General features: G+C 44.3%; 1 protein-coding gene across 1 annotated transcript; it reads left to right on the top strand.

Annotated features, from left to right (window-relative positions):
- UBASH3B (ubiquitin associated and SH3 domain containing B) lies at window positions 1-26,496 on the top strand. The gene is made up of 14 exons (XM_031063522.1): window positions 1-25; window positions 2,474-2,531; window positions 3,927-4,113; window positions 4,545-4,743; window positions 8,866-9,035; window positions 10,150-10,358; window positions 13,038-13,173; window positions 14,769-14,889; window positions 16,496-16,618; window positions 17,396-17,488; window positions 19,304-19,385; window positions 20,323-20,438; window positions 21,830-21,939; window positions 22,261-26,496. The coding sequence occupies exons 1-14, from the start codon at window positions 1-3 to the stop codon at window positions 22,396-22,398; spliced, it is 1,767 nt and encodes a 588-aa protein (XP_030919382.1). The 3' UTR covers window positions 22,399-26,496.

The following is a 26,496-nucleotide window of genomic DNA, read 5'->3' as shown; positions in this document are numbered from 1 at the left end:
ATGGAGGCAGCTCTGGAAATCACAGGTGAACAAAGGTGTGGCTCCAGCCTGGTGTTCTCTGCCTCCCTTTGTTTCAATCCCAGTTAATCCCAGCAGGGCTCCTCTGTGTGGTTTATTCCAAGGAATCATCAGGTCATGAAGGAGAAGTGTCCCTGAGGGTGGTGATGGAACCTGGCCAGATCCTCCAGAGCTCTGGGCTGGGATCTGGGCACAGGAAATCCCAGAAACTGCTCATTGCAGGGCCAGAGCTGCTCTGGGAGGGCAGGACTCACTGCCACCACTCAGGGGACAGCTCTGCACGGTCACATCTCTCTTTGAGAGAGCAGAAACAGCCCGGACAGGAGGGGAGGGGAACTCAGCAAGGACAGCACAATAAATGCTGGAAGCAGGGCAGGAAGGATCCCCGGGCATTGCTCCCAGAGAGGTGGCCCTTATCTGTTAGAGAGTTCCCCCCTTATCTTTTAGAGAGGTGCCCCTTATCTGTTAGAGAGAAGTGCCCCTTATCTTTCAGAGAGTTCCCCCTTATCTTTTAGAGAGTTCTCCCTTATCTTTTAGAGAGGTGCCCCCTATTTTTTAGAGAATTCCCCCCTTATCCTTTAGAGAGGCCCCCCCCTATCTTTTAGAGAGTTCCCCCCTCAGTCTTTTAGAGGGGTCTCCCCTTATCCTTTAGAGACTTCCCCCTTATCTTTTAGAAAGTCCCCCCTTATCTTTTAGAGCCTCCCCCCCCCCACTTTCAGCTCCTTTGCCTGAGCTGCTTTCCAAACCAAAGCAGTTTCTGCTTTGCATAGAACATTTTGCAGAGCAGAGCAAGGTCAGCAAGGCAGGAGCCCCGACCCACAGCATTCACCACCCCAAATCCACCAAATCCATCCTCCCAGAGGGCAGGCGCCGGGCCCAGCACTGCTGATCTCCAGGGAATGCTGACAAATAAGGGCAGCTTGGGGAGGAAGTATTTTCATCATCACACATTTGCAAAACAGCCCTTTATTTCTTTTTTTTTGTTGTTGTTGTTGTTTTATCATTATCAGCATTATCTCTCTGCCTTCCTCCTGCCCTCCAAAGGAACCAAGATGTGTGTGTTCAAGGGGTGGGGAGGGCTGAGCACAGCTGAGTCAACAGCACATGCCTGGGGGCCGGGAGTGACGTTCAGGGATGTCCTGGGGGTGTCAGAGCATTTGGAAAGGCAGCACCGCACACAGAAGGGGGGACACAAGCACAGCCACGAGTCCTGGAGGGTCCCTGACCCCAGACCTGTTGTATTGCACTAAATAGTTTGTTTAGTGGCTGCCTTTGTATTGGGTGATGGGAAAAATGTTAATGGGAATGTCAGGTCACGTGGATGGTGTATTATTGCCCCTCACATGGTTTCTCCCTCACATACCCCCCACAAGCATTTGGAAGGGCAGCACTGCACACAGAAGGGGGGACACAAGCACAGCCACGAGTCCTGGAGGGTCCCTGACCCCAGAGCCAGGGGCTGGAGCCTGGATCTGCTCCCTTTCCCTTGGGGAAATGGGGAATTCTGCACCCTCCCCAGCTGAGCTCCTCTCTCTGCCTCATCACCCTAAAATTTCTGTCATTTTCTGCCTTCTCCACTCGTAATCCTTGCTCCATTTGGGTTTGGGTGAGTCCCTCCCTTTGGCTGTCCGTGGTGCCGCAGGGCTGAGCTGAGCCACAGCTCCTCTCCCTGCTGGTATTGAGCACTCGGAAAACTCAATTCCATGTTTAAATCTGTTATTTGTGCTGGTCTGCTCAGAAAACTCGCTGAACAGAAGAGCTGGGTGTTCCCAGCTGGAGGGAGAAGGGATTTAGAGGCATCCTGAAGGGAAAGAAGCAGAAGAGCTCTCTGACTACAGCAAGGACTAAAGGGAACTTTTCTAAGCTGGAAAATCTCTGTTTGTGCCCTCTCGTGGCTGCTGAATTTTTCTTCTCCTCAGTGCAACTCCTGCACTCTCAGACCCAAACTTTTAGGGTTTCATGCAGAAATTGCCAGCAAAGAGACCATTAAATGCTGGTGTTTCTCAACTAATTGCTAATTTTTAGGAACGTTTCTAATTTGATTTACAGTTGTCAGTGAAGGGCTGCAAGAGCCCTGAGCTTCATTTTTGTGAGTGAGCTTGTGGGGAAGGCATTGCATGTCCCCAGAATGGCATATTATTACAATGCAGATAGATTTATTATAGATTTATATTTAGATAAATAAAACACCGTCCCTTAAAAGAAACCCCAATTCCTCCATGCTTCTGTGCATGGAAGAAAAAGTGGGGAAGTAGGAAAACCCAGAGGTCCATAATTCATATTTTGTGCTGGTTGCATGACTTTGCCCTTCAGTTTATGGGGATTTGACAGGTGGCACATCCAAAAAAAAGCTCCAAGGGTTGGAGAATTGGAAAGGGCATCCCAAAAATGTTCCAACACACAGAAATGGACCCAGCAGCACTGAAATTTTCTTTTTATTTTGCTCTCTCTGCAGACAAAAAGCGCTGGCATCGACAGGAGGAAGGAGTGTTCAAGCAGCATGCGACTGGTTGGTATGAAGTAATAAATGTTAAAAAGTAGCAGAAATGGTGAATGTAGGGTTTCAGCCATTAGAATGTGGAATGTTTAAGCAGGGGTGTTGTCTGAAAAGCACCTGCAAATAAAAACATCCTTCTTATGGGTTACTGAGGTGCTGTTTAAGTGCTGGAAATGAGCCTGGTCTGAGAGGGTTTGTGATCTGCAGCAAATGTGTTATAATAATGTTCTTTTCTTTTCTTTTTTAATGACTAAGCAGAGGTAACTGAGTCAGCAGAGGGTCGAGGCAGCTTCTGTAATTGCCTGTCACATTTTAGTCCCCAGGGTTTTGGCCAAAGTCCTTGAATATGTGGGAATAAGAGCTTTATTCAGAGGGGCCATCATTAGGCACGGCCCTGCAGGGAGAGTGAGCTCTGTTAAATCCCTCTGGCTGCACATAACAGGAGGCACTGGGGGGAATAAATTCCCAAGCAGGTGGGAAGGGGAATAGGTGAGAGAAGGAGCCCCCCACCCTCTGCAGCTGATTCCTGGTGCTCTCCTCCCTGTGCTTTGCACCCTGAAAGGCAGAAAAGGCAGAAGCAGTGACCTGGCTTAGATCTTCAGAGCATCAGCCTGAAAGTAAAACCCAATTTTCTGTATTACTGAGCAGTGCTAATGGGCTGCAAGTGAGGCAGAGCAGCTCTGCCTGACCCGCCAGAGCCACATTTTCCTGTGGAGGGACAATGAATGGCAGCACAGGGGGAGCTGGTTTTGTTGGGGGAAGAAAACCTGTGATTATCTCTCAGAATCTCTGCTGGTCAGAGTGACTCTGAGATACGTACAAGCTTCTTTTGCCCAGCCCGGCAGTCAAAGAAGGAATCAGGATTTTTCTGTTCTCGTTCTCAAGGTTGTTTATTGTTTCTTATCTATAAAATTCCTTCTCTGACCCACCAAGGTCTGTCTGGCAGGTTGGGTTGAGGCACACTGGTGTTATCTTTTATACTAAAAACTACGTGTACATTATTTACCATAACTTCCCAATACCATCACCTGTGTTAGACAGTGAGCTTCTACTCTAAACCAATCCGAAAGTGCCACCATCACAGCAGAAGGTGGAGGCCAAGAAGAAGAAGGAAGAAGGACAAGGCACACCCAAATTCCTCCATCTTGGAACCCTGAAAAAAAAAAAAAACCAAAAAAATCTATTTTTCACCCCATGACAAACTATTATTCTTCTTAAACTCTCTTGACTTGTAATTCTTCATATGAAGGTTGGTAATTTTTTCCATGGGTCAAAACCAAAGGGGATGTTGGGCTCTGCGCCAAGGTCTCTGAGCCTCCCGGGCAGGGTCTCGAGCCCTCCAGGGCAGCCAGAGGGATTTCCTGGGTTCCAATAATTATCTATTGATTTAGGAGCTCTTTGTGCCTGCCAGGCTCTTCTCCCATGTGGGTGACCCGTTCCTGGATGACAGCCTGCCCCGCGAGTACGTGCTGTACCTGCGCCCCACCGGGCCCCTGGCGCAGAAGCTCTCCGAGTTCTGGCAGCAGTCCAAGCAGATCTGTGGCAAGAACAAAGCCCACAACATCTTCCCCCACATCACCCTGTGCCAGTTCTTCATGGTAAAGCACAGCTCCTCTCCCCTCTCTCCTTCAGCCGTTCCTTGCCAGGCTCAGCCTGGAGATTTCATCCCGGCTTAGGGGGGTGCTGCGGGGATTTTGTCGATGCCTGGGCTGCTGGAGGAGGTGATTGGTTTTTTTAAGCTGTTGTTTTCAGGGAAGAGCAGCAGCAGAAGACAGAAGTCTCATCCTCTCCAGTGATCCTCAGTGTGAGAATGGGTGGGGGGAGCTTGGGGAGGTTACTTGAGGATAGCTGATCCTGCTTTGAGGACAAGGGAGGGGCCGAGGATTTCTAAACATGGATTTTTTTGGTTTTTTGTTTTGTTTTCCATGCCCCTGTGCTTTTTCTCACTGCATGAGGGGAAGGGTAGGCCACTGACGCCCACCCACATCCTCTCCTTTCCTGAGCCTTGCCTGTCCTGCTTCCTTGGCAGTGTGAGGACAGCAAGGTGGACGCTCTCACGGAAGCCCTGCAGGCCACGGTGATGCGCTGGAAATGCAAATTCCCTGCGCCCCTGCCCCTGGAGCTCTACACATCCTCCAACTTCATCGGGCTCTTCGTCAAGGAGGAGAGTGCTGAGGTGCTCAAGAAGTTTGCTGCAGACTTTGCTGCAGAGGCGGCTTCCAAAGCAGGTGAGTGACTGCTCTGGCAGCTGCCAGCTTGGGCATTGTCAGAAAAAGTAAAGTTTAGATGCCATGAGAGCCCAGCCTGGGCACTGTCAGGAAACCAAAATTTTGATGCCATGAGAGCCGAGTTTGGGAATTGTAATAAAAAACGAAGTTTGGATGCCAAAAGAGCTCAGCCTGGGCATTGTCAGAAAAACCAAAACTTTGAAGCCATGAAGGAGCTCAGCCTGGGCATTGATAGAAAACCAAAACTTTGGTGTCATGAAGTAGCTCAACCTGGGCATTGTCAGAGAAACAAAATTTGGATGCCAAAAGAGCTCAGCTTGGGCATTGATAGAAAACCGAAACTTTGAAGCCATGAGAGCCCAGCCTGGGCACTGATAGAAAAACCAAAACTTTGAAGCCATGAGAGCCCAGTTTGGGCATTGTCAGAATTACCAAAGCTTGAATGCCATGAAGGAGCTCAGTTTGGGCATTGTCAGAAAAACCAAAACTTTGAAGCCATGAAGAGCATTGATAGAAAACCAAAACTTTGGTGTCATGAAGTATCTCACCCTGGGCATTGTCAGAAAAACAAAATTTGGATGCCAAAAGAGCTCAGCTTGGGCACTGATAGAAAACTAAAACTTTGATGCCATGAGAGCCCAGCTTGGTCATTGTCAGAAAACCAAAACTTTGATGCTATGAAGGAGCCCAGCCTGGGCATTGTCAGAAAAACCAGAACTTTGGTGTCATGAAGAAGCAAAGCAGCTGCCAAAGCTCACATTTTTGGGCCTTTTCAGAATCCCAAAGCTCTGCTGCCACCAAGAAGCAAAGCTCAAAAGCAAATCCCCGATTTTTGAATGAAAACTCAATCACCCCAGCGGGTGCTTTGCCTTTTCAGCTGGGAGATGTCTCACCCTGAGTTTGCAGTGCTGTTTCTGGAGGGGAAGCTGACATTTGGTGGTTCTTTACCCTTTCACAGAGCTGCTCTGAGCTGTTTCCTGTCCCTCACCACCTCCGGCCACCACCACAGAACTTTCCTCGGCCATTTCAAGGCCGTGGCTGTTTTTTGCTGCATTTCTGAGGTGTGAGGAGGGCTCTGGGAGAAGACCCCAAGTTGGTTGGTTGGTTGCTCTTTCCAAGCTCAGAGCTCCATGATCCTCTCCTGTTTCTGGAGGGGGAATAACCAGAACCTCGTCCTCTCCTCTGCTGAACAACCTCATTGAGTGTCCTCCAGCCACCTCCAAACTGGGAAGTCACAACACCCTGGGAGCACTGGGACATCTCCCTGGATAATCCTCCCACCCTCCATCACTGCTTGGCCTGGTTTAGTCCTTCCCCATTTAATCCCAGGTTTATCCTGGAGTTTAATGCACAACTGGTTTAGTCCTTCCCCATTTAATCCCAGGTTTATCATGGAGTTTAATGCACAGCTGGTTTAGTCCTTCCCGGTTTAATCCCAGGTTTATCCTGGAGTTTAAATGCACAGCTGGTTTAGTCCTTCCCCATTTAATCCCAGGTTTATCCTGGAGTTTAATGCACAACTGGTTTAGTCCTTCCCCATTTAATTCCAGGTTTATCATGGAGTTTAAATACACAAGTGGTTTAGTCCTTCCCGGTTTAATCCCAGGTTTATCCTGGAGTTTAAACTCATAACTGGTTTAGTCCTTCCCCATTTAATCCCAGGTTTATCCTTGAGTTTAAACTCATAACTGGTTTAGTCCTTCCCCATTTAATCCCAGGTTTATCCTGGAATTTAAATGCATCAAACTGCGGCAAATTCTGCATTTCTGGGCTGCTCCCATGCTGGGCAGGCAGCCAGAGCCATGCAGGGATGCTGTGAGTCTGTCCCTGCCCCACAGCAGGGAGCCAGAAGGGTCCAGAACCTCAGGAATGTGTTGTTTTCACCTGCCCTAGAACTTCCCTTCCCTTTAGAAGAGGGAGGGAATTCTATCTTGAAAAAGGTGATTTTGGAAGGCAGACATTGGGTGGGTCCAAGGGCACTGCAGCCAGTGAGAGTGGGATCGGTGTTTCCCTCCAGCACAGCCAAAAATGCAATTTTTATCCAAAAAAAACCCCCACTGACCCAGAATAAAGAAGCATTGGTGGCTTCCAACAATCTTCTGTCCCAAGACTGCTCCAATTCAGGCCAAATTGGGGTTTTTTAGGGCAAGGCAATTGGTGCATTGCAGCCACAGCTTGGTCAGGTTATCACATTAAAGTCTCTGGGGTTTTTTTTGAACATATTTTTATTGCTGATGAAAAACAACAACAAAAAAAAAGATGGATGAGCTTGCAAAGCTACCCTGGCTGGCACTTGGAGCCAAGTCTCTGAATAGCTGCAATTGTGACTGAATAATCAGTCAAATCTAATTGCAATTTTTGGTTGAATAAGCATGAATAAATTACGTGCAAACAATGTATCCTGTGATTTCCACGTCTACTGGAGGAGCCCAAATATTTCACATCTTTTCACCTGGAATGATCTCCTGATGCAGATTCTTTTTTTTTTCTGCAGGATCGTTTTGAATCATTATTACATTTCCACAATTTGGGAATACCTCACCCTCAGTGACTAAACTGATAATCCAACTAATGTCCAGGGAAAAGATTTCATCAACTTGCACAAACCTGCAAATTCCATGGATTTGTAATTTAGTGCAGCAGAGAGAACAATGGAGGGAGAGTGAAAATTATGCTTTTGAACCTGCTTATTTTGGAAGGATCCTCAGCTGCTCATTAAAGCCAGGATTTTCCAACCTGGAAAAAAATCTCTTTTTTTTTTTTATTTTTTGGCAGGAGATCCTGCATGTCCAGAGCTGCAGTAAGGATTGTCACACCCCCTGTTGTTTGGCAGTTAGCAGGGATGCCTTGTCTGGCACCCTGGCTGAATCAGACCCCAAATCTCTGATCATTTTCAATATTAGAGACCTCCTGTGGGTGCTGGCAGTCTGGTCAGAGAGAAAGTCAGATAAACTTTCAGAGAGAAAGATAAATTTTCAGAGAGAAAGTCAGATAAACTTTCCCAGGCATTTTTCGGGGGGAGCTTTGAGAAAGCTCATAGAAATAATTAAAATAATCTTTAATCTGTTCAGCTGATATTTTGAGCTTGTTGTTTACTCATAAGATGTTTACAAGAGGGGTGTTGTTCCTAATTAGCCAGTGAGGTGAGGGGTGTTGATTGAAGACCCACCAGGTCCGCCTTTCTCAGAACAGTCTATAAAAGAATGTGAGATCTAATAACCTTTGCTGTTGCCTTCTGAGAAGATCTTGGAGTCTGTGTTGCTTTATTCAGCTGTCCCTAATAGAACAGCAACATCCTCACACTCCCAGATTTCCAGCTGAGCTCCATCTTGTCCCACTTGAGCATCTTTGCACATCCAGCTCTGTTAGAGGCCACAGTCACTCACCTGGCACAAAGGGGTTTCAACTCTCCTCTCTGCGGGACTCCAGGGGCTCTCCAAAATGCAGTTTATTACATCCAAGATGTTACAGCAGTCCAGGGTGGTGGGTGACAGAGCTGAGCCCACAGCTGTCAGCTCCAGCTGCAGGCAGGCCTGGAGACCCTTTGGTTTTGGTCACAATGCATTATAGACTTTTCTCTTGGTTACAATGCATTAAATACATTTATTTTGGTTACAAATGCATTCTATACTTTGCTGAGCATCTTCATACAGTAGAACCAGTCTATACCTTAATGTTTATCTATAGCCTATCATAACTCCTATAATTACCATATTCATGTTACTGTTCTCCAATCACTAAAAGTTAGTATGTTGCAGTTTAAGCTAGGAGTTGTTTTTCAGTTTTCTTGCAGTGGAAAATTCTGAGACCTTTTTTCTATTTGCAACATTTGCTGCCTTGTTTGCCTGTGCTTCTTTCTGCTTGGTAAAAACATCTTCTTGTTTGGGGTGGGTTTATCCTTTGCTCTAAGCCATAAAAACCCCTTCTAACTAACACACCCTTTGCCTCCTTGGTTATCCAGTGAGACTGGCTCAGCAATTCTTTTCTTCTAAGTCAAAACTTGCTTCCATATCTATTCCTTCTTCAAATTCTACATTCAAAAATCCTCCTGCCAAGCACACAAAGCTTGACAAGACTTTCTTGTCAAACTTTCATCCTTCCCAACGCCTCTCCCCACTGCAGATGTCCACGTGGAGCCCCACAAGAAGCAGCTCCACGTGACCCTGGCCTATCACTTCCAGAGCAGCCACCTGCCCACGCTGGAGAAGCTGGCCCAGAGCATCGACGTCAAGCTGGGCTGCGACTGGGTGGCCGCGATCTTCTCCCGCGACATTCGCTTCGTCAACCACGAGGTAAACTGCAGCTCCTCTCACTGAGACATCAACTTTGAGGAATTTAGGGGTTTTAGAGGAGCTGAGGTTTTAGTTAGAGATAAGCTTTATTGGAGTTAATTAAAAATCAATGGGTAGGCCTTGATGAAGTTCAGAGTTAGTAGTTAACTAATAATTGATTGCTTGTCAGCACAATGTTGGGTTAGCTGGGTTTATAATGAAGAATATAGAAATTGATAAAGAGCTTTTAGGAACATAAGACAATTGTGGCCTCTTCTGTTCTGAAGCCAACTGAAGAGGGGGAATGGGAGTTCTACCAAGGGTTCATTTGTCACATTTGCATTGAAAAGGTAGAAAGGTCAGAATGAGGAAGACTTCATTTACTTCCTCATTTTGGGACCCCTCCCCATGAAAGGGACCACTGACCCATTTCAAGGAACAAACTACGCATGCTTTATAACTTTTGAACTAATTACCATGCTTAATGGCTTTTGAACTAATTACCATACGGAGCAGGGAATGGGATGTACCAAAGTTATGAATATGCATTTGTGTTTTGGGTATTCAATACCTGTACAGATAAAAGGGCTCTGTAGTCACCTGTAAATGGCAGTCTGTATTTGGGAGCTATCCCACAATAAACATTCACTTTCTAACTTCAAACTTTTAGTTAGAGAGTTTTTGGATATTGGTACTGGATCAATATCCATATTTTAATAAATCATCACCCCAAAAAACCACTGCCCTGCTGAAGGGTGGCATTGCAGCAGCTCTCTGGCCACAGAGAAAAACACAACTTTCCCAGGTATCGTTCTGGGAAAGGCTGTGAGAAGATCAGAGAAAAGAATGAGAAACAATTCTTATCTTCGCTTGCTGACTATTGCTGGTGTTGTGCACACGTGGAATGTGTTATGGGGATTTGCTTACCAAAGGGTGGTTCCTTAATTAGCCAGGGGTTAATTAAGGTGTTTTAACTAAAGCACCAATCAAATCCACTGTAGCAAACTAGAATATAAAAAAGAGCAATGGGTTTCTTAATAAAGATTATTATTCATTGGAGTCGATGCTAATTATTACCCAGCTGGGGGCCCGTTTGATGTGACATTAACAACATTTTGTGCTTTTTCTCCCCCAGACTCTGCAAGTGATCTACCCCTACACCCCCCAGAACGACGACGAGCTGGAGCTGGTGCCAGGGGATTTCATTTTCATGTCCCCAGTGGAGCAAAGCAGCACGAGTGAGGGCTGGATTTATGGCATTTCCCTTGCCACTGGCTGCTCGGGGCTGCTGCCTGAGAACTACATCACCAAGGCGGATGAATGTGGCACCTGGGTGTTCCATGGGTAGGTCAGGCTGCTCCTCCCCTTTCCACAGCTGCAAAATGGGCTCGGGGATGCCTTGGGAGGCTGCCTGGAACAGAAGCTGGGCACAGTTAAAGACATAAAGGAAGGATTTATTAAAAGGGTTTTAAAGGGCACACCTTGGGCTGTACAGGAGCCTGACCAAGGCTACACCCAAGATGGACCCCAGGTCATGAGTTTTCACATTTTTATAAGTTTTGGTCCATTTCCATATTGGGTTAATTGTCCAATTCCAGCTCCAGGTGATGCAGTCCCACCTTCCCAGTTTGCTCTCCTCCATTCCCTGTTGTTTGCATTTTTTGGGCTGAAGCTGCAGCGGCGTCCTTGGTTCTGGGGCTGGACAAGGATTGTTCAAGGATTGTTCAAGGATTGTTCTGTGAGCTGTGAGGAGAACTTGCTGCCACTTTATATAAAGTTCAGAGTCACACACTAAGGCAGAATCCAGAAAATACGTGGGTTTTATATTTTCCAGAATCTGGAAAATATAAAAGCTCCAACTTAAGGCAGGAGCAGCAGCTGGGATTTCACCTGGGGCAGCGAGGAGGGACGCTGAGAAGGGCACTGAGGGGAAGGAGCTGGCACACAGAGCCTCATCTCATCAGCCAAGGAGCAGCAGATGCTCTCCCTTAGCATGGGGTTAGAGGACAAGGTGATTTTTGCAGCTGAGATGTTGCAGCAGCTCTTTGTGCCTCGCAGGCTGATGGAGCTGCAGCAGATGGCTGCTGGAGACACTGCTGTGCAGGCACCTCTGGGGTGGGCCTGCCATCAGCAAGGTGTAAATTTGAGAGTTAATTTGGGAAGAGACATCTTCCCTGCATAATTCCCTGCTGGGAAGGACTTTGGATCAGGAAAATTCTTTAGGATATTTAGCAAGACTTTTAGGAGCTTGTTGTTGGCTTCAGTGAGAATGCAGCCCTCACCTTTTGAATAGGGTTATGCCTCTTGATTTTGGTGAGAATTCATTAAACAGAATTCATTAAACAGAACTCCTGAAATCATTCACCCCTCATTTATCCCTGCCAGAGCAGGGGAGACAAGGCACCATCTGGAAGGCAGGAGATGGAACCAGAGTTTTTGGGGAAAAGCCTCCAAACAATGGCCTGTCCTTAGGAGATGACTAAGCTGGAGCAGCCTCAGCAGTTTGTGATTTCCAGCAGCACTGGAGACAGGCTGGTGGCTCTTCTGCAGCACACAGAGTTTGCCTCTGCCTCATCACCATTCCCAGCAAATCCTGCATCTATAAACAGATGGTGAAGCCTTTGTGGCCTTTATTAAAAGGCTCAGAGAGAAAGAAAGGCTCCGAAATTGTGTGGCAGCTCCTGGGGGCAAAGGGAAGTGGGGAAACCAAAAAATCCGTGGTATTCTCCAGACCAGTGTCCTTAAAAAATGTCATATGGACAAGGCAGGAAAGGGATTGAATGGGAGGAAGGACTGACAGCTGGGAGAAATTCCCTTTGGACAGAATAGGGATGGGTCCTAAGTGAGAACTGAGATTCTGTTCACACTGAGATTCTGCTCACACTGGGACATTCGAGTCCTGGGGTCACTGAGGATGGATCAGTGCTGACTCCAATGCTCCACCTGCATTTGGCCAACGGGGGGAACAATTCCTCAGGGCAGTGCCAGCCCCTGTTGGGAACTCAGGAACAATCCAGCAGCTCAGTGTCATCCTTGCACCCTGATTCAGCAGATAATAGATCAGGACCAACATCATAGTGGGTTTTTTCCTCCTTTAAATCAAATAACTCACGCAGGTGACCTATTTTTGTCCCACTGGCAGAGTCACTCGGGGCTGTTTTACCAGCTGTGAAACCCCTGTGAGATTTTATCCTAACTGCTGCTATCAGGAAGCAGCTCCTGCTGTATTTAAGGCACTGAAAAGTGCCAGCTCTGGCAACTCTTTTTGTCAGAGTAAATGACCACATCCATTACCTGATAATGTTCTTTTTTTTTTTAATGACTAAGCAGAGGTAACTGAGTCAGCAGAGGGTCGAGGCAGCTTCTGTAATTGCCTGTCACATTTTAGTCCCCAGGGTTTTGGCCAAAGTCCTTGAATATGTGGGAATAAGAGCTTTATTCAGAGGGGCCATCATTAGGCACGGCCCTGCAGGGAGAGTGGGCTCTGTTAAATCCCTCTGGCTGCACATAACAGGAGGCACTGGGGGGAATAAATTCCCAAGCAGGTGGGAAGGGGAATAGGCAGCACTTAAAACTGCAGGAGCAACAGGGGGAGAAGCTCTTTTGGGCCCAGAAACCCTGATTTGTGCTAGAAATGAGTGCAAACTCCCTGCAGCCATTAATTCCCAAACTTGGGACCGCAAATCCACGGTCAGTGACATGGGCAGGTCCCCAGGTGATGTTAGTGAGCATCCTGTGGTCATCAGGAGGGTCCTGGCATTTTCCATTCCAGGGTGGAGAGAGCCTCCCAGGGCAAACTTTGGGAATTGTTCTGTGAATTGTTCCTAAGGAAACGGCCCATGGAGATGGAATCGTCTCCTCACATGTGTGCATCACCTGGCAAGGTGCTCTCAGGGCAGCATTAAACCCCAAATAATAATGAAATAATTACAACAGTAATTACCACCGGCTCCTGGAGGCTACAGAAACGTCCTGAGAGCACAAAAACCATTCCCAAAGACAATGCTTTTCTATTTTTGGCAGGTCCTACTCCATCCTGAACACCACATCTTGCCCATCCCTCCAAGCCTTTGCTGATGGAGCTCTGGAGAGAAGGCAGCAGGAAGACCAAGGGCCAGGGGACGCTGGGCCTCTCACCATCATCTGCCAGAACGTGCAGGTAGGGACCCACAGCCAGAAATCATTAGGGACAACCTTCCACTGAATGGATTTTCCCCAAAAGTTTATCTTTTCACTCCCTACAGCACAAGTTACAGAGTTTTTAATGACACAACCGCATCCCCAAACTGCCTCTTCAGCTGGGGTGGCAGGACCCCATCCTCTGCCCCCTCAGCAGCTTTACAGCACCTATAATAAATGTAAATGTACCAGGATTATATGTATAGATAAATATAGCAGGATTATAAACTCCCAAAGAGCCCCACAAACCCATCGAAGCAATAAATCCTGCAGCCTTCCCTGGGATGTTTGCACAAGGGCAAAGCAGGAGGAGCCTGCTGCTGGCTCCTGTGGCCTGCTCAGGTGTCTGTGCACTCTGCTGAAGGTCAAACCTGCTGGCACTTTGATGCCTGGGACAGAGGCTGGACAGAGATAAAGGAATAAAGTGGGGATTTATTAAAAGGATTATTTATTAATTTATTTTTTAAAGGACACGCCTTGGGCTGTACAAGAGCCCAGCCCTTGGGCTACACCCAAGATGGATGGCAGGTCATGAGTTTTCACACTTTTATAAGTTTTGGTCCATTTCCATATTGGGTTAATTATCCAATTCCAGCTCAGGTTATGCTGTCCCAGTTTGCTCTGTGTTGTTCAATTTTCTGTTGTTTGTTGCTCAGTTCTCTGTTGTTTGCACTTTTTGGGCTGAAGCTGCAGTGGTGTCCTTGGTTCTGGGTCTGGACAAGGATTGTTCTGTGGGACTGAGCTGTGAGGAGAGCTGCTGACACTTTGTATGGAGCTCAGAGTCACACACCAATGCAGTGCAGAATGTGGAGAATATAAAAGCTCCAACTGAAGGCATCAATTCCCTTGCAGCCTGTAGGAGTGTCAGGGGTGGGACAGTCGGGATGGACAGAGACGAGAGATCTCTGCAGCCAGGGCTGGGAATTTGGGGTTTATTGCAAAGGGCCTGGGTGCAGGGCCCTGCTGGGAGCTGCCAGCCACAGCTCAGAGCAGGCCTGAGAGAAGAGAGAGAGGTAAAGAGAGGTAAAGAGGATGAGAGAGCGAGGTTCCCGTTACAATACAATAAATCTTATTCTGGTCTTGGAACTTGTGGGTTATTGCAAAAGGCCTGGGTGCCGGAGCCTTTTGGAACTTGTGGTTTATTGCAAAGGGCCTGGGTGCAGGGCCCTGCTGGGAGCTGCCAGCCACAGCTGGAGCAGGCCTGAGAGAAGAGAATTCTCGCTAACCAATCTAGTACAAGATACAAATCCTACAGCATTTACATACAGCCTATAAGAATCATTACATTACCATCCTGTGTTACATTTTAAACCCTAAAAACTCCTCTTTGGGCCCCTTCTGCCAAGCTGCAGGGTCTGCTCTGACCCTTGGGCCTGTCTGCAAGCAGAGGGTGTTGTTCCATCAGAAGGGGATCACCTTCAGCCAGCCACAGCATTGTTTTCCAGTTGTTCAGTAACTGAGGGATCTCAAAGCTTGCTTTCATTTCAATCTCGCTTATAGTTTCCATATTCTCAAAATCTTTTGCCAGACAATCATATTGATAAGGCTTTCCTGTTTCATCTTCCCCAACATCAGCCCCTGAGGATAAGCAGCCAGCCGGGCCCTCAGAAGCGCTGCCTGTTCGTGTGCAGGCATGGAGAGAGGATGGATGTGGTTTTTGGGAAGTACTGGCTGTCCCAGTGCTTCGATGCCAAAGGTGAGCCCAGGGTGTTGCATGTAGGGTAAAAACTTATTTAAAAAATGCCTTGTAGTGTCGTATTTGAGATGGTCACAACACTCCATTTTCACAAGGTTTCAAACCTGTTTTTATTACAGCATGGAGGCTTTTTATACATTCTTAAAAAACTCTTCAGTTTACTCATTGGTCAGGAAAAACAAACAAAGCGCTCAGTGAAACAGGCAGTTGCAGGTTTCTCTTATTTATCCTTCTTTCTTTCTTGGTTTCTGTGCCAATGACAGAAAATTCTTTCTGTATGAAAGAAAAATGTAGAAAATTCTTTCAGAGATCCTCTTATCAAACCCCTCTCTGGCTCACAGAAGCCACTGCAAAACATTTTCCACGTTATAAAGTCAGGCCTTGCTATTTCAGCTCAATGAACAGGTAGCCTGTTAAGTTCCCATGGAAAAGAACCATGAGAATGGGTTTACATAACAATCTGTTCTTGTCAAAAGGCAGTTTGTATCTGTGAAAATGAAGAAATCCACAAAGAAAAAGTGTAAACGCCTGTGTAAAGAGAGAGTCTTAGCACATACACACACCAGCACCTTCCAACCAATGAACTGAGTGGCAAGAAAGTTAGAATTTCTTCGAATAATTTAGTTCGTTTTATTCTAGCCAATTAGAATAAAACATAATAACTTGGAAAATTGGATCAAAAGTAGGCTCTAATATTAAAGTGGAGCCTTTGCTGCTGGAACTTTGAAGTGTTCTGCCCTTTGTTATTCACCTTTATTTTTGTTATTCACCTTTATTGTTATCTGGGGGTATCCCAGGATTTCATGGAGGAAGGAGAAGTGGCCACTGCCTGCTGGAAGCTTTGGGTTTTAACACAAAATGATGATTTTTGTGCAGCCAGCAGCAGCAAGCCATGCAGGGAGGAAAAACTCCATTTGGCAATATTTGGGAAAACATCACAGGAGTGATTACAGTTACATCACCAAAGAGAAAATGCAGTCATGGTGTTGTGTTCAATGTGTTCAATGAAAACATTTGCTGCCATCAAAGAAAAATTGTGCACTGCTGGCTCTCATGAAATGGAGCCATTCACTTGTTAAATGAAAATAACTCTGCTCAGAGTGGTTTTTTGGGGCTTAAATTGGTATTTTCAACCCAGTGTTATGCTCGGGTTTCAGACTAGTGAACAAATTATAACTTCAGGCTGTGTTGGCCTTAGAGTGATCAGAAATCTGTCCTAAAATCATTGCTCTATTCAATACCTTGTGGTGAAAGGATGATTTCACAACTCCCTATGACTTAAGAGTTCTGATATTCCAACCTCCTGTAAAAGTGTAATATTTGTTGTGGGATAGAAATGATATTCCTTTGGGGAAATCAGTCCTTTAAAAAAAAATAAATTAAAACCTTAGCAACATTCTGGGCTGATTTTGAGCTGGTGAGAGGTGTTCAATTTAATTTTGTGAAATTTCTGATGGATTTACATGGGGAAAAAAAACCTGCTCATGAGCCAGGCTTAGGCAGGACCTGCACAGCCGAGCTGAGGTGGTGGGAGAGGGGAAAATCAGGTGTGATGGTGCTGCCTCTGCCTGGGGGGATAATTGCAGCTTGGCACCTCTCCCTGCAGGCAGGTACATGCGCAGCAACCTGAACATGCCTCACAACTTACCTCAGAGGAGTGGTGGTTTCAGGGATTATGAAAAGGATGCTCCCATCACCGTGCTGGGCTGCACCCAGGCCAGGCTCGTGGGTAAGTGCTGGGGACAAGGACACACTTTGCGTGGCATTAACAGCTCCAAGGACACTTTGCTGGTGGCACTCAGGGGACAAGGACACACTTTGGGTGGCATTAACAGCTCCAAGGACACTTTGCTGGTGGCACTCAGGGGACAAGGACACTTTGGGTGGCATTAACAGCTCCAAGGACACTTTGCTGGTGGCACTCAGGGGACAAGAACACTTTGGGTGGCATTATGAGCTCCAAGGACACTTTGCTGGTGGCACTCAGGGGACAAGGACGCACTTTGGGTGGCATTAACAGCTCCAAGGACACTTTGCTTGTGGCATCAACAGGGTCTGAGGACACTTTTCTGGTGGCATTAAAAGGGTTTGAGGACACACTTTCCTGGTGGCATTAAGGGGGTCCAAGGACACATTTTGTGGGGAACTAAAGGGGTTTGAGGACACGCTTTGCTGGTGGCATTAACAGGGTCTGAGGACACTTTGTTGGTGGCATTAAGAGGGTTTGAGGACACAGTGCTGGTGGCATTAAAAGGGTTCAAGGACACACTTTGCTAATGGGGTCCAAGGACACACAATTTGTGACATTAAAGGGGTCCAAGGACTCTTTGCTGGTGGCATTAACAGGGTTTGAGGACACACTTTGCTGGTGGCAGTAAAGGGGTCCCAGGACACATTTTGTGGAGAATTAAAGGGGTTTGAGGGCACACTTTCCTGGTGGCAATGAATGGGTCCAAGGACACTTTGCTGGTGGCATTTGAGGCTCTGAGGGGACACTTTCTTGCAGGTGAAGCCTTGCTAGAAACCAACACCATTGTAGACTACATCTACAGCTCGCCATCGCTGCGCTGCGTGCAGACAGCCCACAACATCCTGAAAGGTAAGAGCCACAGGGGACAGGCTGGAGTCTCCTCATGTGCTGCAGAAAACTCTGACAAAGAGAGACAAAACATGGACCTAAGTCCATGAGGAATGGTAATTAGTATTTATTTTATTATTGAATTAATTATTATATTGTATTATTACAGTATATGTTATTATATTCCTTATTATTCTATTTCATTTTCATTTTTTTCTCTTATGATTTTATTATATAATAATTTTATGTTATATTATTATAATTTAATTAATTTTTATTATATATTAAAATAATGGTAATCATTATTTCCATAGGAATAATATTATATATATGTAATATTTATTATTATATTATTATATTAATATATTGTTGCCAGCCAGAGCTTGACATTCCCTACAATACATTATATACAACGTATGTATTGTAGGGAATTCATTAAATAAATTTAATTATTTTTGATTTTTATAATATATTTTTATTTTGATAATTATTTAATTATTAAAACATCAAATAAATACATTAAACACTTAATTTTCTATAGAAAATCAATTAATTGATTGCTCCCCTGTGCTGCCTGGCCCCTGTCCCTGTGTCCCAGGCATGCAGCAGGAGAACAGCCTGAAGATCCAGGTGGAGCCCGGCCTGTTCGAGTGGACCATATACATCACATAAATTTAATTATTTTTAATTTTTAATCAAAAAATTAAATCTAAATTTATTTTTTAAATGAATTGTTTAATTTAATTTAATTTTTAATGAACAGTTTTTGATTTTCATATTTTTAAATTTATTTACAAATCAATTCTAGGGCGTACGTGAAATAAACACTTCATTTCCTATAGAAAAATAATAAATTGGCAAATACCTGAAGCATTAAAGCTGCTCTGTTCCTCCCCTGTGCCACCTGCCCCCTGTCCCTGTTCCCCAGGCATGCAGCCGGAGAACAGCTGAAGATCCCCTCCCCTGTGCCACCTGCCCCCTGTCCCTGTTTCCCAGGCATGCAGCAGGAGAACAGCCTGAAGATCCGGGTGGGGCCTGGCCTGTTTGAATGGACCATATACCAGAAATAAATTTAATTCTCTTTAACTTTCTTAATGAATATTTTTTATTTTAGTAACTTTTCATTATTTACAAATCAATTGTCGGCCATACATTGTAGGGCATATATTGAATAAACACTTAATTTTCTGTAGAAAAAACAATAAATTCACAGATACCTGAAGCATTAAGCTCTTCTGTTCCTGCCCCGTGCTGCCTGGCCCCTGTCCCTGTTTCCCAGGCATGCAGCAGGAGAACCGCCTGAAGATCCGGGTGGAGCCTGGCCTGTTTGAATGGACCATATACCAGAAATAAATTTAATTCTCTTTAACTTTTTTAATGAATATTTTTTTATTTTAATAACTTTTCATTATTTACAAATCAATTGTCGGCCATACATTGTAGGGCATATATTGAATAAACACTTAATTTTCTGTAGAAAAAACAATAAATTCACAGATACCTGAAGCATTAAGCTCTTCTGTTCCTGCCCCGTGCTGCCTGGCCCCTGTCCCTGTTCCCAGGCATGGCAGCAGGAGAACAGCCTGAAGATCCGGGTGGGGCCTGACCTGTTTGAATGGACCATATACCAGAAATAAATTTAATTCTCTTTAACTTTTTTAATGAATATTTTTTTATTTTAATAACTTTTCATTATTTACGAATCAATTGTAGGGCATATATTGAATAAACACTTAATTTTCTGTAGAAAAACCCAATAAATTCACAGATAACTGAAGGATTAAAGCTGCTGTGTTCCTCCCCCGTGCCGCCTGCCCCCCTGTCTGTGTGTCCCAGGCATGCAGCAGGAGAACAGCCTGAAGATCCGGGTGGAGCCCGGCCTGTTTGAGTGGACCAAGTGGGTGTCGGGGAGCTCCCTGCCGATATATATATATATATATATATATATATTATAACTATACTAAAAAGAAAAAGAAGGAAAGGTTTCCTCAGAAGGCTAAGCTAAGTTTAGAATAGAAAAGAATGATAACAGCTGGCTCAGACAGAGAGCGAGAGCCAGCTCTGTCGTGACTGGTCAATGAATCAAAACATCGACAAGAGACCAATCACGGATCTACCTGTTGCATTCTACAGCAGCAGATAACCATGGTTTACATTCTGTTTCTGAGGCCTCAGCTTCTCAGAAGGGAAAAATCCTAAAGAAAGGATTTTTAGTGAAAAAGATGTCTGCGACACGGGACCAAACTCTTCTCAGGGTGAACATCAGCCACGGGCTGGGAGAGCTGCTCAGGGTCCCAGAGAAACTAGGAGCAGGCTCCAGGCTGCTGTGCTGAACATGACCTGAAATTAAATATTCTTTATATATTTCTATATATTTTTAATATATTTTTATTTTTATATATATGTGTGTGTATATATATATATATATGTATGTGTATATAGATATATTAAATAGTATCTATAAAAATATATATTATATCATATATATGACCTGAAAATTATATATAAATATATATTTTTATATATTTATATGTATATATATGTGTGTGTGTATATGTGTATATATGTATATATATGACCTGAAAATGCTATATAATATATATAGAATATATATATGTGACTTGAAAATTATATATCATATGAAATATACAGATAAATATATGATACAATAGATATTATTTCTATATATTTAAATTATATAAATATAATTATGTATAAAATATACATATAAAATAAATTTTGATTTATTATAAACCAAATTTCCCACGTCACTGGCGCTTCCTCCTGATCATGGAGGTTGCACAGACCTTACAGCTGGAATTCTTTATTTTTATAATTCCCTGTGTGTGTTTTTCTCTTTGCAGACCTCATATTCCTGTCAGCAAGTTGGTGGTTTCCGAGTCTTACGACTCCTACATAAGCAGAAGCTACCAAGTAACGAAGGAAATCATCAGTGAATGTAAAGGCAAAGGTGAGTGAGTGCTGCAGTGGGCATGGCAATTCCAATAATCCTGAAATCTTTCCCTCTTAGGGGATGAATTCCCAGCCCTGAATCTCTCATCTTCTCTCCCAGAAGCATTGGGAAGTCCTGAGCTATAATTTCAGATAAACTGCTCCTACAAGAGAGGGCCAGAAAGTTAAATAGCGATATTTTTTAGGGATCCTGACCCATTGGAGTGATAGGAATTTATTCCCAAGGGAATAAATGAATTATTTTTCAGATACATCACTTTACAAGAGAGGTCCATAAAGTTAAATAGCACAATTATTTTATTTTAGGGATCCCATTGGAATGACAGGAATTTATTCCCAAGGGAATAAATGAATTATTTGCCCTCTGCTGTGTGTTCTCAGCACTAAATGGGGCATTCTCCCTCCCCTGTCCAAGCTCCTCCTCTACATTATATTCCCATAAAGACCTTAGAACATTTCTCCAAACACAAAATTAAATTTTTTTTTAAACCCCTAGCTGTTCTTGTTGATCCAGGACATTCTAAGAATCACTAAATCTGCTGTTTTCACTGATTTCCTCTCACTGACGTGTCTGCATTCTAAGCTTTGATTTTAATGATTTGCACACAAAATTCAGAAGCACAGTGGGGCATTGCTTGTGAAGGATCTCGGAAATGGAAATGCAAAGCTGCCACTGTGCAAAGCCAGCGAGTGAAATTAAAGTGTTTGTTGTAACAGGAATTAATTTTTGCGTAGGCAAAAAGCATCTGCTTCCCAGCACAGCTGAAATCTCACTGGAATTCTTGTTTTCTCCAGAAAGCATTTTCAAACCAAGTAGGAGTGAGTTAAGCACTACCCTGAAAATTGAGAAATGCTCTAAACATGTTAACAAATCCCATTTTCCCCTTCATTCACTCTTGTTTTTGTGGGGTGCCCCGTGGCAGGGAGGAATGATGAATCTGACTCAGAAAGCTAATTTATTATTTTATTGTCTATATTATATTAAAGAATCCTAAACTATACCAAAGAATACAGAAAGGATATTATAGAAGGCTAAAAAGATAATAATGAAAACTCGTGACTCTCTCCAGAGTCCTGACACAGCTTGGCACTGATTGGCCAATGAGTCAAAACAATTCACATGAAACAATCTCCAAACACATTCCACAGCAGCAAAACACAGGAGAAGCAAATCAGATAATTATTGTTTCCTTTTTCTCTGAGGCTTCTCAGCTTCCCAAGAGAAAAATCCTGGGCAAAGGGATTTTTCAGAAAATGTGAATGTGACGATTCACAGCTTGATGTGTTGTTATAGGACAAAATGTTTTAAAAGGCTGCTTGATCTGGGGCACCAGCCCCTAAACCTGGCTTTGGGTCCCTCCTCAGGCTGTGTTTCTCATTCTGTTTCAGGAAATAACATCCTGATCGTGGCTCATGCATCCTCCCTGGAGGCCTGCACCTGCCAGCTCCAGGGGCTGTCACCCCAGAACTCCAAGGATTTTGTACAGATGGTCCGAAAGGTGAGGGCCAGCAGGGACAAAAACAAGTGGGAATCTGCTGGAGCAGAGGTTCCCAGATGAGCCCTGAATATCCCAGGGAGCCTCTGCAGAGGGCAGGAAAGGAGAGGAAATAAAACCCCACAATAATTTCCAGCCTTTTGCTGGTGAACATCTCTTTAGGTGGGCAGGGGAAGCGCTGTAGGGCTGAAGTGCCCTGCTCGCTGTGCTGGAGGGGTTTGGGGCTCTCTGCACAGCCCCTGGTACCCACAAACCCTAGATAGATTTTCAGAATCTATCTTTAGCATTTTCCTGGTCCCGTTATCACCTCCTCTCTCCTCGCAGATTCCCTACCTGGGCTTTTGCTCCTGTGAAGAGCTGGGGGACACTGGTGTGTGGCAGCTCACAGACCCTCCCATCCTCCCTCTCACTCATGGACCAACTGGAGGCTTTAACTGGAGAGAAACCCTCCTGCAGGAGTAGGGAGCAGCCAGCAAGGACAGCCCTTCCCAGCGCTGGAGAACGTCTCTTCTTCCTCTTCTTCTTCTTCTCCTTCCTTGTGTTTTATTGCCAGCAGGAAAACCCCTCCTCACCTGTCCCGCACATCTCACACAGCCACAGCCCTGCAAAAAATCTTTTTGTATTTAAATGGGCTGTAAATCAGCTCGTTTACAACAAAACGGGCTGGTTTGAGGGGGGGAAATAAATTAAAACACAGCTTGAGGCTCTTGCACAGCTCGGGGTTGGTTTCCTCGCCTTGAAGGAGCTCTGGTGACACTTTCGCTGTAGGGACAATGAGACTGTGTCAGGCAGGATGCTGGGGTTGTTTTCTCACTGCTATTTTTGCAAAGTGTCTGCAGCCTTGTTCAGCACCTCGTGCTTGCTCCACTCCCAGCCCCCAAACCCTCAGCACCTGCCAGAAAAAAATCAAAAATTTATTTCCTTCCCCAAGGCTGGAAATGAGTCCAGGGTTGCCTCTGCAGGCTGCACCAGGTTATTCCTCTCCTCTTGAGTGCTCAAAATGTGCTGGGTATTGTGCAGAGATGGGTTGGATTAAAGAAAATAAGAGGTTGGTTGATATTAAGGAAAATAAAGGTTGGTTGATATTAAGGAAAATTCTGGCTCAGAGGAAAATTCCAAATTTCACATCACTTACAGGTGAGGTTTGAGCATCAAAAGTCAGCACAACCCCCAAACCCTCAGCACCTTCCAGAAAAATCAAAGGAGTTTATTTCCTTCCCCAAGGCTGGAAATGAGTCCAGGGTTGCCTCTGCAGGCTGCACCAGGTTATTCCTCTCCTCTGAGTGCTCAAAATGCGCTGGGTATTGTGCAGAGGTGGGTTGGATTAAAGAAAAGAGATTTTGGTTGATACTAAAGAAAATAAGAGATTTTGGTTGATATTAAGGAAAATAAGAGATTGGTTGATATTCAGGAAAATTCTGGCTCAGAGGAAAATTCCGAATTTCACATCACTTACAGGTGAGGTTTGAGCATCAAAAGTCAGCACAACAGAAGCTGGGAGGGATCTCTTTGAAGTGGGAATAAAAGAAGCCTTTTGCAACCAAATCTGAGGGATTTGGGAAGTTCAGATTTGGGTTTTTAGTCCTTTATTTTGGTTATTGAAACCCAACTGTGTCCGCAGGTTTGTGCTGTTTCAATTCCCTTCAGAAGGCTTTGGAAAAGGTTTTTTTTTTCCCTTTTATATTGGGATTTTTGTGCTGGCCCTTCACCAGGAGTGGCTCCGTGTCCCTTGGGCAGCCCTGGGGAGATTGTGCAGGGATTCCCAGGAATGATGGGGTGGAAAAGCTGCTGGAATTCTGTGGGATTCTATGGGATTCTGAGTGCTTTGCTTCCTCACCCTTCATTCCCAAGTGCCACCTGTCATAAAGACAAAACACCTTAAAAAACCCCAGCACATTTCAATTTAGGAACAGCATTTCATGTATTTATCCAAGGAGGGAAAGGTTGGGATTTGGGGGAAAGTGGAAGAGGAGAATTTCCATCTGTAACCAAGAAATTTGGGATCACAGTGGGGATCCTCTTGGTTTGGATTTCCCCCTTGGGCAGGGCTGGTGTCGCCTCCCCCAAGCTGCCACAGCAACCAGGGAGTGACAAACTGCAATTCCAGCTTCCCAAAAGGGGAGAAATTTGGGATGGAGCAAACCCCAAAAGAGGAGAAAAATGGGATGGAAAAAAAAACCCAAAAGAGGAGAGAATTGGGATGGAGCAAACCCCAAAAGAGGAAACAATTGGGATGGAACCAACCCCAAAAGAGGAGAAACAATTGGGATGGAGCAAACCCCAAAAAGAGGAGTAAATTGGGATGGAGCAAAACCCAAATGAGGAGAAACAATTGGGATGGAAAAAACCAAACAAACAAACAAAAAAAGAAGAAACAATTGGGATGGAGCAAAAACCAAAAGAGGAAACAATTGGGATGGAAAAAAAACCCAAAGGAGGAGAAAATTGGGATGGAGGAAACCCCAAAAGAGGAGAAATACTTGGGATGGAGAAACAATTGGGATGGAACAAACCCCAAAAAAGGAGAAACAACTGGGATGGAGCAAACCCCAGAGAGGCTGAGCTCAGTTTGGAGCCCATCCTGAGCCCAGCCTGGCCAAACCCCAGCTATTCCCACAATCCATAGGATAAAAATTCCATTCTTTCTACTTTTAGGACTGTGTGACACACCTTAGGCCACTCATAGGTGCTTTATTACAGCAGGGATGGAGCTGAAAAGTCAGGGAGAAAATTCAGGACAGGGCAGGGGAAAAAAAAAATCCTACTCCTGTGTGGTTTTATTGCTGTCAGGTTCATTTTTAATTGTCATTTAAATTATTTTTTGGCTGTGTACAGACATTCTGAAGAGCATTTCTGGCTTGTTTTCCTCCATGCAAAAAGAAAAAAATTAAATTAAATATTTGACAATCACATTAAAAAAAAAAAAAAAAAGAGAAAAAATTTGGTTGCTGAGGCGTGTGAATTCTCCAGATTTTTTTTGTGTGTAAAAATTGGGGCAGGAAATATTGTTGTGTTCTCATATTTATTTATCTCAGATCCTGCTGGAGTTGAGTGACATTAAAAGGAGATTTTTTAGGAGCACGAAACAGAGAGGGAGCAAAAGCTGAATGCACAATTTCAGTGGTGTCAGCTGCTCTTTGATATAGAAATAAATAAAAAAGGTGTTCTGGTTGAGGAGGGAGATGTTAAAATACTCTTCTTTTAAAAATATATATATATATTTTTGGATGTTTGGGAAATATTTTGACAATTGTAGTTTTGGCTCGAATTAGGTGTCAGGAATCACAGAGAGAAAAAAATCTTATTTTCTTCAGCATTTTGAGTTTTCTTGGGGGTTTTGTGTTAAGCAGTCTCTTGTTGAAAGGGCTTTTTGGGTGGAAAAAAAAAGAGAAAAAATGTTGTTCCTTTTACATTTATAATTGAGAAGACAAAAGAATTGCTGCTTCACTTTTCACCCCATTAATGTGGATTTAATGCTCATTAATGTGGATTTAATGTCACTCCAGTGCTTTGTCCCAGAACATTAAACTTGAGCCTTCCAAAATCTTTTCCTTCACTGTGAGCTGCATCAGATCCCAACTTTTATTCTAACAGCACTTCCCAGGTTTTTCCTTCTCTCCACAATTAAGGGGGAAAAAAAGCTGCAAATCTGCCAAGAATAAAGTTAATTTTAATAATTTGCAATGTATGGCTTAGGAAAAAAAAAAAAAACAAGAATTAAATTGACCTTACACTCAAATGAGCAGAGCTTTGTTTCTTTATGCAAAATGAGGATCCAGACTGTGATAATTTCAGTAAAAATTTGGTATTTCCCTTTTCGCTGCCACAGAGCAGTTTCAGACAGAAGCTGGCTGGGGCCAGGGGCCTCCTGCTATGAAATTCTGGTGAATTTAAAGAGAATGGTAAATTTTATCCCCAAAAATTGGCTTTGGTTTTTGGTTTGGGTTCATTTCTTTCAAAAGAGACGCTGAGGAAATGATTTGAAGTCGCAGGTAGAAGGGATGGTGTCACTGAGCAGAAGAAATGCAATTAGCAGTGGCTGTTAATTAACAGCTTGGCTGCCAAGGCTCTGAATCACTTCTTGCTGCTCCCCACTTCCTCAAATTCATCCCCCAGGGACTCTTCATGACCCACAACAGAAAATACTCAGCCAGTTCCTTTATTATTTCTCATTCTTTCAGCATTTTCTGAACTTTCTCTCCATGACATCTCTTCAGACTTGACGTTATCAACAGCTCCTTTTCCTTTTGTGGTGTTTTTTTTTTTTTGTTTCATTTTCACCTTGTTGTATCATTCCGTTTATCGTGGATTTTGTTTTATTTTATGTCGCGTGAGCAGATTGTATTTATTTGAGAGAAAACAAAATGCTGTTTAAAAAAACCCAATAACTGCATTGCCAAAAAGAGCTGTAATTACCTGTGACATCTGTGTTTTTGTTTTTATTTTGGGGGTGGCTGGTTGGTTTTAATCTCAGTTTTGAGCGCTGCCAGCTGCTCAAACAACCACCGCGTTTGAATTTGCTTCTCCCATTAAACGGAACTCTCCGAAGTCAGACAGCAA

Source organism: Geospiza fortis, unplaced genomic scaffold, assembly GCF_000277835.1.
Source record: "Geospiza fortis unplaced genomic scaffold, GeoFor_1.0 scaffold262, whole genome shotgun sequence".
NCBI classification, from domain to species: domain Eukaryota; kingdom Metazoa; phylum Chordata; class Aves; order Passeriformes; family Thraupidae; genus Geospiza; species Geospiza fortis.
Note: the sequence above shows the minus strand (reverse complement) of the source record. Positions and strands in the feature narration are given on the sequence as shown.